Here is a 14,336-nt window from a genome sequence, read left to right on the forward strand (position 1 = left end):
GTAATATTCTACAGTGTTAATGGACCGTAGTTTCTTTATCCAGCCGTTTGTTCTTGGGCACTTGGGTTGTTTCCAGATTTGAACTATTGAGAATAATGTTATAATGAACATAGGGGTGCAGATATCTTTTCTCTATTATGTTTTATGGGTCCCTGGAGGGTATATTCCAAGAAGTAGAATTTCTGGATCAAATGGGAGCTTAATTCCTAGTGGTTTAAGGAAGTCCATAATGTTTTCCAGATAGGATGACCCAGTTGACATTCCCACCAGCAGTGAATGAGGGTCCCTTTTCCTTCACATCCAGACACTGGTTGTTTTTGTTCATTTTGATGTGTGCCAGTCTCTGTGGTGTGAGGTGATACCTTGTTTTGATTTGCATTTCCTTGATGGGTATTGATGAAGAGTATTTTTTTTCATATCTCTTTTGGCCATTTGTATTTCGTTTTTAAGGAAGTTTTTGTTCATCCTTTCCCCCCATTTTTATGTGGTTGAATTTTTTAATAGTTTTTTTCCGTGCTTTATATATCTTGGATATTAACCCTTTATCAGATGAGTGCTGGGTAAATAATTTCTTCCAGTCTGTGGGCATCTTTGTAGTTTGGTCACTGCTTTCTTTGAGGTGCAGAAGCTTCTCGATTTACTGTGGTCCTATTTGTTTATCTTTGTTTCTGTTTTCTTGACCAATGGTGTTACCCCCTGAAAAACACTTCTAGCTTCAATGTCAATGGAGAATTCTGCCTATGTTTTCCTCAGTGTAATGTATGGAGTCAGGTCTGATATCAAGGTCCTTAATCCATTTTGATTAGACTTTTGTGCAGGGTGTTAGAAAGGAGTCTGAGTTCACTTTTTTGTATGTGACTGACCAGTTTTCCCAGCACCACTGTTTCCTTCTCCACTTCATATTTTTTGCTCCATTATCAAAGATTCACTTGTCACTTGCATCACTTGTCATCCCGTTGATTTTTGAATTTCTCGAGTGGGAGCCAGTAATGTCTCCATTCATCCCTGTCGCATGCTAGTGTAGCCCAATATCAAAGATTAGCTGTTCATATTTTTTATTCCATTATCAAAGATTAGCTGTCATGTACCTGAGGATCTGTCTGTTTCTGAATTTCCAATCCTATTCCATTGATCTGAGAAACTGTCCTTACTCCAGTACCACACTGCTTTCATGACTACAGAGTCACCATTTGAAATTTAGACAGCAATCTGGTCAGTCAGGTTCTGAGGAAGATGGTCAGTAAGGAAGAGATCCGAAAGGGCTGAGAGTGGGATGAGATGTTGCTTTTCAAGGGAGTGATTGCCACCTTACCCAGGAAGTGAGACCTGGGAAAGGCTCAGTTTTCTTTTCTTTTTTATTATTTTTTATTTATTTATTTTTTAATTTTTTATTTATTTATTTTTATTTTATTATATTGAATCACCATGAGAAAAAAATACAAAGCTTTCAGGTTTAAGTCTCAGTCATACAATGATTGAACCCTTATCCCTTCACCAGTACACATGTTCCACCACCAAGAACCCCAATATACCCCCCTCCCACCCAGCCCCCACCTAAGTAACTAATGATCTTCATTTTATTCTCTATACTTTGAATACATTCAATATTTCAATAGAGAACTCACTATTATTGTTTGGAATTTTCCCCCAACAATCAGGCCTGCTGAAAAGGCATCATTTAATAATTAATTTCTTTTCATTGCTGAGAATGAAGATTCTAAGAGCTCTTATCAGAGCTCTTGGATTTCTGATATTTTAGTTCAGTTCACAGTCTAGATGCATGTCTGTAAGAAGCCACTCTGGGTGCCAAAATGGGTTAGAAGACCTCTTGGATCATAGTCTGTACGAGCAGAGGGTCTGTTTCAAGAGCAGCAGCTCCGGATCTTATTTGGGCCGAGGGTATGCCGGTACCGCCCCCATCCCATGATGGCCTATGAGCCACAGCATTGCAAAGTTCCTACCTCTGGGTGGAAGTCTTAGGGAGTGGCTCTTGCCACGTGGATGATGCTGCTGCCACCATTTTCTGCGCAGAAAAACAGGGTGGAAAGGGAAAATCCCTCCCGGGCAGCACATAGTCGTAGTACAGCTCACAGTCTAGATGCATGTCTGTAAGAAGCCACTCTGTGTGCCAAAATGGGTTAGAAGACCTCTTCGATCATAGTCTGTACGAGCAGAGGGTCTGTTTCGAGAGCAGCAGCTCCGGATCTTATCTGGGCTATTTTTTAATATTTTTTTATTGAATCATTATGTGGAAAGTTACAAAGCTTTCAGGCTTAAGTCTCAGTTACACAATGCTCGAACACTCATCCCTTCACCAGTGTACATATTCCACTACCAAGAACCACAATAAACCTCCCTCCCACCCCCTCCATTTATTTTTTTTAATTGAATCACCATGAGAAAAGTTACAAAGCATTCAGGTTCAAGTCTCATTCACTCAATGGTCAGACCCCCATCCATCACCAGTGCACATGTTCCACCACCAAGAACCCTAGTATACCCCTCTCCCACCCCCCCACATGTGTGGCTAATGATCTTCACTTTATTCTCTCTATACTTTGAATACATTCAATATTTCAACAGAAAACTATTATTATCTAGAATTTCCTCCCAACAATCAAACCTGCTGAAAAGGTATCATTTGATAAATTGTTTTCCACTGCTGAGAATGAAGAATAGCAGTTTTTGGATTTCTGATATTTTAGCTCAGTTCACAGTTTCGTGTGCGGCTGCTCCGGATCTCGTCTGGGCGGAGAGCGTGCCGGTAACACCCCCATCCCAAGATCTCCTGCACGCCATGTCACTGCAAACTCATACCTCTGGGTAGTGGGTTTTAGAAGATGGCTGTCACCACGTGGGTGTCCCGCCGACGCTGCTGCCACCCAACCGAAAGAAAAGGTCGAGACTCATATCTCTTCATTCTCAGCAATGGAAAACAAATTATCAAATGCTTCCTTTTCACCAGGTCCGACTTTAGGGGGGAGAAACTCCAAACAATAATAGTCAGTTTTGTTGAAATATTGAATGTAATCAAAGTAAAGTGAAAGTTAAGTGAAATTTATCAGTTACACAGGCGGGGGGGCGGTTAGAGATGTGGGGGGAGGCGGGTGGAGCTATACTGTGATTCTTGGTGGTGGAATATGTGCACTGGTGAAGGGATGGGTGTTTGAACATTGTATAACTGAGACTTAAACCTGAAAACTTTGTAACTTTCCACATGGTGACTCAATAAAAAAAAAAAAAAGGTCGAGAATGAAAAACCTTTCCTCTCCCGGGGCGGCATGGGGTTGTAGCTCAGTTCACAGTCTAGAGTCTAGATGCAATTCTATAAGAAGCTGCTGGGTGCCAAAAGTGGTTAGTAGCCCTCTAGGATCATAGTTTTTAAGGAGCAGAGGAGCCCTTTCGTGTGCGGCTGCTCCAGATCTCATTTGGGCCTCAGTTTTCTTTTGGAGGGGAGGACACTTTTTGGGCCATATCATTGATGCTGAGGGGTTATTCCTGGCTCTGCACTCAGGAATCACTCCTGGCAGTGTTCAGGCACCCATATGGAATCTTGGAGATTGAACCCAGGCCCGCCGCGTGCAAGGCAAATGTTCTACCCACTGTGCTATTGCTCTGCTCCCCCAGGTTCAGCTTTCTTGAGTAGTGATTGTTCTAGAAGGAGCAAAAAAAGGAGGGACATCCTGGGACAATATGTCTGGAGGTGTTTATTTTGTTTTGTTTGATGTGCCGAGGATGGAGATGTTTTAATAAAAAAGAATGGGGCTTTTTCACATGGTGAATCAATAAAAGAATTAATAAAATAAAAAAATAAATAAAGGTGTTGGCTAGAAAAAAAAATGTTGAGATCCTAAAAAAAAAAAAAAAAAGAATGGGGCTTTTTGATTGTTTGTTTTGGGCCACACCTAGTGATGCTCAAGGGTTACTCCTAGGTCTGCTCTTAGAATTACTCTTGGCGGTACTCGGGGGACCATATTGGGTGCCGGGGACTGAGCCTGGGTTGGCCATGTGCAAGGCAAGCACTCTGCTTGCTATACTATCTCTCTCGCCCCAATATCATGCCTCCAAATTATTTTATATACAGGGTCCTACCTTCCCTTCTTTGTCTTGTTTTGTTTTTGCCTTTTGGGTCACACCCGGCGGTGCACAGGGGTTACTCCTGGTGGTGCTCGGGGGACCATATGGGATGCTGGGAATCAAACCCAGGTTGGCGGCATGCAAGGCAAACGCCCTACCTGATGTGCTTTCACTCCAACCCCCTACCATCCCTTCTTCCATCCCTCTCTCCGTCTTCCCCTTCCTCCTTCCCTCCTTCCATCTTCTTTTCTTCCTGCCTGCCATTTGAGCCATCTCCCTAGCCCTCTTTTTATTTTCCTTTATGATCTCCTTCCATTTTGTTCAGTTCTTAATGTCTACATTTTCTCAATTACCCTTGAAAATGAGCACTGTAGAAAATGTGTCATCATCTTCATCTTTATTACTCTAAAAAACAGCACTCAGATCTACATGTAGGTATATCTCTGTGTGGATCTGGGTGGAATTTAGGATTATCCTGCTTACAATGTAAAGGACAATAGTGTAGAAAGTGACCATTGGGCATTAGATCACTGTGATTACTAATATTGTATGGTACTATGCTTAAGAGAATATTTTGGAATCAGTGTAGTATGGGAGAGAAAGGAGAGGGAGAGAAAAAAATAGACCCAATATTTAGAATATGACAGGAATTTACCTGGCACAGAGTAAGCATTTGATATACATTAACTGTTATCATTGCCACTTTCCCTCTTACTCATGATAACTATCTTAGTTGCATAAAGAATGAATAAATTTATTGTATAATGCTTCCCAGAGAATTCTAAAGAGTGCTATTTGGTTTGCATTTTGCACACCCAGTTATTTTGAACTTCTTCCTATGAGTCACAATTATTTGCTTCCATCGTATGGCTAGAAAAACAGATTCAGGAGGGGATGAATGTTCAAATTTAGATCTGTCTCAGGGCCTTCTTTGGGTATAGGCTTTTTTTCACTTAGCTTTTTGAGGGCTTACCTAATCTTGGATACTATGTGATATCTTATCTCTAGATTTGGTGCTTCCAGATGTGAGTTATCAGGTGGAATCCAGTGACAGTGGTCAGACTCAACACATGGACCCTCAAGGACAAACTCTGCTGCTTTTTCTCTTCGTGGATTTTCACAGTGGACTTCCAGTCGAGCAAAAGGAACTCTGGGGTAGGTATAGGAGAAAGGGGCTGACAGCTTGGGGAAGCTTAAATGTTAAGAGGATGGAGAAAGGGAGCCAGGGAAATAGCTTAGAGTTTGGAGCACACACTTGGCCTGAAGGAGCCCTAGGTTAGATCCCCGGCACCACATGTTCTCCCAAGCACCAAACCAGGAGTAGCTCCCAGCACCATCATTGTGACCCCAAAAATCAGAGAAAGAGAGAGAGCATGAGAGAATAAATAAAGGAATACTTTTTATGATGTATACACTTTTTTTTTGCTTTTTTTTTGGGTCACACCTGGCGATGCACAGGGGTTACTCCTGGCTCTACACTCAGGAATTACCCCTGGCCGTGCTCAGGGGACCATATGGGATGCTGGGGTTTGAACCCGGGTCGGCCGCGTGCAAGGCAAACGCCCTACCCGCTGTGCTATCTCTCCAGCCTCCTATGATGTATACATTTGAATTAAATGTATTTCTATAGAAAAAAATGTAGAGATAGCAAGTAGGGTGCTTGTCTTGCATGGAGCTGATCCAGGTTCGGTCCCCGGCATCACACACGGTTCTCCAAGCATCATTAGGAGTAATTCCTGTGTGCAGAGCCAGAAGCAACCGAGTATTGCCAGACATGGCCCAGAAACAACAAATCAATAAAATTTTTGCTCACAAAGTTTAATTGTATACTCTATAGAAAAGATATCTCTGTCTGTCTCTCTCCCACCCTCTCCCTCTCCTTTCCCCTCTCTCTCCCTCCTTCCCCCAAGGCCTGAACATGCCATGCATGAGCTTTACTCCTGATCCCACCATCCTAGTTGCCCAACATCTGCTTTTGATGCATCACTAAAGAATGATAGTACAAGATTTACTTGATCAGAAATCAGTAAACACTTCCTTGATAAGAATGTATTTTCTAGACTGGGGTATTATGTGTATTGTCTCATATGGGTGACTCCTGGGAACCTCCTAAAGTGTGCAGTGCTTATAAGGATTCAGGTTTTGATGTTTTTATTGTTATTTTGTTATGTTCTTTAAATTTTTTGTTTGTTTTTTTGGGCTTTTGGACCACATCTAGAGATGCTCAAGGATTTCTCCTGCCTCTGTGCTCAGGGATCACTCCTGATGGGACTCAGAGGGCCATCTGGGGTTCCAGGGATTGAACTTGGGTTGGCTATGTCCAAGGCAAGCACCCTACCACTGTTTTCTTATGTTTTGGGGATACTCCCTGTGGTCCCTAGGGCAGAGGGGTGGGGGGGTCTAACCCCAGCATAGAGCTTAAGGGCTATGCTTGGTGCAGTGCTGGGCAGCAACTTACAGTGATACTTGGGGACCTTGCAGAGCTGGGGGTACGGCCTGGGCCTGCACATACAGAGCATGCACTCTGGGAGTGTGTTTCTGGAAGCTTCTCAGTGATGCTGATGTGCATTCAAGCTTGAGAACTGGTCAGTGTCCTTCTGCCTTCCCAGGAGGACCTAAGAAATGTAATCAGCCATACTTGACTTCGCTGCAGCGTGCCGTGGTGCATCTCGGGCACAGCATGAGGAGATGTTCGGATGTGTTGGTATACATGGCCTCATGTGATGCTCACGTCTGGAAAGGGAGACATTGTCCTCATTCAGGCCTACGGGGGGCACATTTGACATTTTCCTAACAGATGGATGAGAACAATATTAGCAGAAAAGTTCTATTAGACGCTTAGAGGTGAAGCAGTGGTTTCACTGCTCTGTGTCCCACAGTACACGCGCATCAGAATCATCAGGAATATCGGAACACGTGTTGGACTAAGTAGAAGCCCATTATGCATTAGGAAATGGAGAAATATCGGGGCCAGAGAGATTGTACAGCAGGTAGGGTACTTGCCTTGCATGTAGCCGACCCAGGTTCCATTCCTGGCATCCTATATTGTCTCTCAAGCCCACTAGGAGTGATTCCTGAATGTAGAGCCAAGAGTAACCCCTAAGCATTACCAGGTGTGACTCAACTTCCCTAAACAAACAAACAAGTAGAAATGTCCTTTTAAAGTGACAGAGAGAGAAGAAGAGAGAGAGAGACAGAGAGATAGATAGATAGATAGATAGATAGATAGATAGATAGATAGATAGATAGATAGATAGATAGATAGAGAGCACAAGTGTTCAGTGGACAAGAACACATGCTTTATAGCTTTACATAAAGGAGGCCTGACACTGCACGGCGTCAGACATTGCTACCAGCAACCCCTGAGCACAGCTCGGAGTAGTCCCTGAGGAATGGTAGGTGTGGCCCATAAACAAACAAAAAAGATAAATTCAAAAGTTAAATCTTACACCTGATATTTTTGGACTAGCCTGAGATACACAGTGAGGGAAGGTGGCTGTGGAGAGATGGATGAAGATCATTTCTCTCCTCTTTTCTTCCTTCTCATATCCTTGAAAGCCTTCTCTAGCGCTCCCAGGAAACAGATTGTACAGAACTACAGCCTGTTACCATGTGTCTTTAAAAAAATCACTTCATTGGCCCTCTGCCCACCTTGTCATGGTAACTTTCTATGATTAACTTGTTATTTTGCCACAACCATAAAAGCATCTGGTGGTATCATCAGTTTTAGGAACAAACTTGTAGCTTTTAAATTAAATGTCTGCTTTCAGAAGGGGCCTAACTTATTTCTTGAGACTATTCTTAGGCCCAAATTATAGAAAATGATAATCTGAATCATACCGCAGTAATAATACCATCCCTCTGAATATTGCAGCATACATTTCAGCCCCATTTCAATCTACTTTCCTATGGCCCTGGTTTATTTGCACAGCACCCCTGGGAAAGCACAGGAGATAAAGCCATTTCTGGTACTAAAGTGAGAAAGGTGCAGTGACTTGGGCACTGCTACTTGGTAATGGAATTGATCCTGGAATCTGTTTTCCCGACTCCGGTTCCAAACTCTTTTTGAACTGCCACATGACAGTCTCCATTTCAGGAAAGCATAATACCTCACGATAGGAAATATTCTTTCTGCCTTACATTTCTAAAGACACCCCGAGAAAAGCCAGCGAGCTTCTGACTGTTTTTCATGATCATACCTATGACCAGACTCTCCAGGGAAAGGCCGAGAACCCAGAAAAAAGAAATACTGATTCAGACGCATTTTATTCAGGTGGCTTATGGGGTGACTCGGTTGTGGTGATTCTGTGGGATCAGGCTCATCTACACTGGCCTGCGTCTAACGACTTATCTTGCCCATTGCTCTCACGGTTTGGCCTTTTTGAGTCCTGCCGAGTGGGGCAGCTTATGGTCAATGATGAGAGTCCCGATTCACCAGGATCACGTACCAGAAATTTTTAGTCATCTTTGTAAGCTGACACTTTGCTTTTCCTGCGCCACAGCATCTCTGGAAGGATTGTCACAGCCGACGCCATATTGCTCTTAGGAGTGGGCAGGGGATAGACCCCCGCTCCAGGGAGGCCCCCTCCCCTCCTCTCCTACTCGGGAGGCGCCAGGATCACTTAATAGGATGTGATGTCTATTTTCATTTCTGAGAGGTATTCATCAGGATCTCTCACTGGCTTCTTCAAAAGAGAACGTTACTCGTCCTTTTAAATTTCTTAACATTTCTTTCCATTGTAAGTGGGAAGTGGGCGAGTTTACAAGTTGTTAGGGGTTTCTCCCCGCCTCTCAAAGCACCTATTTGTGGCTAGGCCTCTTCTTCCCAGAGGCCTCGTGCCTGTTCCCAGTCCTGACACAGGAACAGCCATCTTGAAGGGGCACCCATATTCTCCCTCTCGTAGGCGTCCACACTTGGCTTACAACTCACCTCAGTAGCGTCCTCATGGAGAGCCGCGGCGCAGTGCAGAACTCCCTCCAGCTCACCGTGGACCGCGTCCTGGAGCAGCGTCGCCTGGCTACCAAGGTGCGCGGGCGCTCACAGCCCTTCTGTTCTCTAAGGGAAAGGTGGCTCAGTGTTAGAGCACAGGACTGGTAGGTGTGAGGCCCTGGGTTCGATCCCTGATACCACTAACCTGCCTCCTGCCCCCTCCCACCCCCCCACACACACATAGACACCTTCTCCCCACAGTATGGGAGATCAAACTCAGGCCAGAGTGAAAATACAGTGGGTAAGGAACTTGCCTTGCATGTGACTCACCCGGGTTCGATTCCTCTCACTCCATTATGGTCCCCAAACACCGCCAGGAGTGATCCTTGAGCCCAGAATAACCCCTGAGCATTGCCAGGTGTGGCACAAAGCAAAAAACAAAAGCAGCAACAACAAATGAATTCCTTCCTCAGGCAAGCAGGCATGAGCTTCAGCCCTGACCCACATCCCTTGTCCTGCCCGAAACATCTGTCTCCAGACTCTTACGTTAGTCCTTCTTCCCTAATCCTTTATAATGCCATTTTCTCTTATTATGTGACTTAACAAATTCTTCATCCTGTTTAATTTGGGTATCGTGCCTTATTTCACATTCCCCATTTTTGAGAGGGGGAATCCACACTGAAAGAGCAGAGCATAAATCATTTTGTTTCTGATGAGTGTCTTGGTTTTGTTGTCTTTTCTGGTATGTGTCTGTGCTGTCAGCTCTCTGACAGGGAAGAACATTTTGCTGTCCATCCCTAAGTGTTCTCTACATGCCATGATCTCAGTCAGAGTTGTCGGAGGGGAGGAATTCCTGAGTTTCTGCTCTGACTGACGTCTGTGGTCCCTTTGGAAGTCTCGACACAGCTGTGTGATTATTACTAACTTTGGTTCCCGCATGCTATGTCCGTAGGCTCATCAGACACTGCAGACCTCCCTCTCGGTGGCTGTGAATTCCATCTTGCGCATCGTGACTGAGAGCACCAGCAGCAGCTTTCGAAACATCTGTCTCCAGACTCTGCAAGTTAGTAAGATACTGGAAATGCTCAGAAGTAGGACTTCTGCTGTCTCTCCGGGTACTATGAACCGGGATTGTAGAAACGGTATTTTATTTGACCCTACTGTGGTTCTGCAGAGTACCAGGCCTGTGGTAATAATTCTAAGAAATTATTAGAGGGCCAGAGAGATAGTATAGGGATTAAGGTACTTGCCTTGCACACAGCTAGCCCTGGTTCAATTTCTGGCATCACAGTTGGTCCTCCAAGCACAGAGCTAGGAGTAATCTCTGAGCACCACGTGATGTGACCCCCCCCCCCAAACCAACCAACCAAACCAACCAACCAAACAAACATGAAAAAGAAATAACTATTTGTTGAGGACCAGAGAGATAGTACGGGCTGGCCTTGCATGAGGACATATGGTCCCCCAAGAGACCTCTAAGCACAGAGTCAGCTCTACGGGGTGTGGCTCCAAGACCACCTTCTCCCACAAAAGGAAATATTTGTGAGTAGTGGTATGGGTATTGTTCCATAAATTAGAAAAATGTAAATTTTTTTATTCTTTCAGGCCACACAGCTAGTTACAAATAGAGCTGGGATTAGATCAATGATTTCCAGTTCCTTTCTGAAAAATGTTCTGTTACCTCAAGGTGACAGAATGCATTGGGAATAACCAAACCATAATACTACATACTGTGGTCAATATGGAATGGCTTCACAAGTTTTGTTTTCTCTTTGTTTGGGGGCATACCCAGTGGTACTCAGGGCTTACTGCTGGCTCTACACTTAGAAATCATTCCTGGTGGGCTTGGGGAACCCCATGGGGTGCCAGGGATTCAATCCAAGTCGGCTGCATGCAAGGCAAGCACCCTGTCCATTGTGCTATCTCTCCAGCCCCAACAAGTTTTGAAAATAGAGGCCAATGTTAGAATCTCGGCTTATTTAGCACTGTAGCACTGTCGTCCCATTGTTCATAGATTTGTTCGAGCAGGCACCAGTAACGTCTCTATTGTGAGACTTGTTGTTACTGTTTTTGGCATATGAATACGCCACGGGTAGCTTGCCAGGCTCTGCCATGCGGGCGGGATATTCTCGGTAGCTTGCCGGGCTCTCCGAGAGGGACGGAGGAATCCAACTCAGGTCGGCTGCGTGCAGGGCAAAAGCCTAATAATTAGCCAGTCCCTGTGCAAACATTCTTCAGCACCCAAAACTAAGTGGCCAATTGCCCTCAGGTTCCTATTCTGACTGTCCAGGCACGTAAAAGAGTATAAATGTAAAATATAAAACAAGATTTTAAGAAAAGTTACCTACCAACCATTTCTGTAGAAGGTTATTATTTGATAGGACAAATATGTTTTCTAGCCTTCAACTGTAAGTTTCTTCCCCCAAACTACATGGTACATAAAGATCTAGGTGACTTTGGATGACATTCCCTCACATATAATAATCTTTTTTTTTAATCTGATAAAAAACTAATTTTTCTTTTTATTGATTTATTTAATTAATTTATTTATTTTTTAAATTTATTTTTTAATTAGTGAGTCACAGTGAGGGTATAGTTACAGATTTGCACATTTTCGTGCTTGTTTTTCCCTCATGCAATGTTTAAGAGCCCATCCCTCCACCAGTGTCCATTTTCCACCACCCAAAAACTATTTTGTGATAGTTTATCACCACTGAAAACCATATCAGAGGTTTCTCAACAGCCAACGACATATCCAATTCCATGGTACTTTGCAGTCACATTTCAAATAATGGCCCTCTGAAATAAATGTCACCTCTCATACTACACAGTGACATTAAGGACAAGACTACCTTTTGTCATATTTTAACAATTTTTCAATATACAATATTCAGTACACACTTTTTCATAAAATGTAGACATTCAAAACGTTTACAGAATTAAATACTGATTTAATTATAATTATTTCCTATTTGATATTATTTATTAACTTATTTACTTATTTACTAATTTACGTATTTACTTATTTACTTATTTACTAACTGAATTCATGGACTTAGGCCTGTGTTCAGTTTCTCTGACCCTCATCAGTTTATATTGGAGAAGGGTCACACTCTGAAGGTGATGTTTATTCCAGGTTGGTTGCTTCCTTTTGGGGCACATTTTTCTTGAAAAGACAATACAAAATACAAATTTAAATGGTAATAAACTTTGCCAATATAATTCAAATTGTTGTATGTTATCTCATACTTATTATTATTATTATTATTATTATTGCTGGAGCTGTAGCACAGCGGTAGAGCGTTTGCTTGCACGTGGCCGACCCAGGTTCAATTCCTCCGCCCCTCTTGGAGAGCCCGGCAAGCTACCGAGAGTATCTTGCCCACATGGCAGAGCCTGGTAAGCTACCTGTGGCATATTCGATATGCCAAAATCAGTAACAACAAGTCTCAAAATGGAGACGTTACTGGTGCCCACTCGAGCAAATCGATGAGCAACAGATGACAGTGATACAGTGATTATTATTATTATTTTGCTCTTTGGGTCACACCCAGCAATGCACAGGGGTTATTTCTGGCTCTGCACTCAGGAATTACTCCTGGAGGTGCTCATGGGATCATATGGGATGCTGGGAATCGAACCCAGGTCAGCCGCATGCAAGGCAAATGCCTTACCTGCTGTGCTATCACTCCAGCCCCTCACACTTATTATTTATATAGTTACAATCAAGTTATTCTATTTTCATATACAATTTGATATTTCCCTCTATTTCTGTAGTCTTTGAATTTGTATTACTAGTATTCAACTGTAATCTAATTTAATAGAACATTCCACCAGTGGGGCTGGAATGATAGTACAGCAGGTAGGGCGTTTGCCTTGCATGCGGTCGACCCGGGTGTGATTCTCAGCATGCTATATGGTCCCCTGAGCACTGCCAGAGGCAATTCCTGAGCGCAGAGCCAGGAGTGACCTCTGTGCACTGCCAGGTGTGACCCAAAAAGCCAAAAAAAGAACCATTCCATCAATGTTTATATATATATATATTTATATATATATATTACCAATATAAATAGCACTTCACTATTAGGTATTTATAATCCCTTTATATGAATATCCTGGGTGGAGGGGGGGAATTATTTACCAGAATAAATTTCTTTAAGTGGGGTTAATGGGCCGAAGCTAGAATATCTTTATCTTCTAGCGCATTTTTCATAGCTGTAACTTTCTGGAGTGTGTGGATAGCACCATATATGAGAAGACGCCGTCTGAGTGTCTGGGGACGGCCACTAGGCCTCCTTGGTCGGGGAACGTCGGTTTCTCACCTGTAAAATTTGTGTATTATGTGAAGTGATTACTCTTGTCCTCTTTAATACTAGTATGACTCTACAATTCAATATTATGTACATACATAAACAGGATTATTTTGTTTTTATCCCCTGCCTCTCCCTCCCACCCCCCCAAAAAAAAACGACTTATCTGAAGTAAAGTTTTTATATCACTGTATCACTGTCATCCCGTTGTTCATCGATTTACTCAAGGGGGCACCAGTAATGTCTCTATTTTTTTGTATCAGCCTTAATTATTTGATGGATCTTTGTTGTCTTAGAACTTGTCTTAGAGGAAAATGTTTCCTTCAGAAACAAATGCAACTCTGGGAGAGTTGCCTCCTACAGAGATTGGACAGCGATCTTGTTGGGTTACCGAGCAATTCCTGAGCATATCTTGCTTAGGTAACAGCAGTGGAAAGAGCCGTTACTGTCTTTCTCAGCTCAAGTATCCAAGACTCCTTCATTCTTCTTCTGGGCCTAGGAAACTCCTCACACAATGTGAGGATCTCAGTAGTTTGCCTTCCTACTCATCTCTTCACATTCTATGGATATTCCTGCCTTGATCTCAGTACTAGGACTCAGCACATTCTGTCTCTGACCCATTTAGGCGACTGACACACAGGAGTTTGGGACCAAACTGGACAAAGCATTTCATGAGATCATCCAGCACCAATTTCTTCACCACTCCTCATGTGAAGTGAAACAGGTAAGTGTAATGTCATAATCAGTTTTCAGATGGAAATATCCCATTGATGGGATACAGGATGCATAGATACTGGTGCTTCGGATTGTACAGTTTGGGGTAGGCCTTTCAGTCAGGAAGTCTGTGGTTAAAAAAAAAAATTCTAAAACATATTTCAGAGAGGTTAAGAGCATAGTTAAATGTTTGCCACTAGCTAGCTGTGTGGCAGAGGTGATTTAGTCTCATGATTCTCAACCTTTTTATTCCTTGGGCTGGAGCGATAGCACAGCGGGTAAGGCATTTGCCTTGCATGCGGCAG

At 43.2% G+C, this 14,336-nt stretch overlaps 1 protein-coding gene across 1 annotated transcript in view; it reads left to right on the plus strand.

Annotated features, from left to right (window-relative positions):
- The window catches only part of C6H11orf80 (chromosome 6 C11orf80 homolog), a 97,254-nt gene that overhangs the window by 68,569 nt on the left and 14,349 nt on the right, over positions 1–14,336 (plus strand). The window contains exons 8-11 of the mRNA XM_055143827.1: positions 5,086–5,232; positions 8,982–9,103; positions 9,960–10,070; positions 13,943–14,041. Of these exons, the coding sequence (XP_054999802.1) occupies positions 5,086–5,232; positions 8,982–9,103; positions 9,960–10,070; positions 13,943–14,041 (479 nt within the window). The remainder of the gene's footprint in view (positions 1–5,085; positions 5,233–8,981; positions 9,104–9,959; positions 10,071–13,942; positions 14,042–14,336) is intronic.

Source organism: Sorex araneus, chromosome 6 (assembly GCF_027595985.1).
Source record: "Sorex araneus isolate mSorAra2 chromosome 6, mSorAra2.pri, whole genome shotgun sequence".
In the NCBI taxonomy this organism is placed as follows: Eukaryota; Metazoa; Chordata; class Mammalia; order Eulipotyphla; family Soricidae; genus Sorex; species Sorex araneus.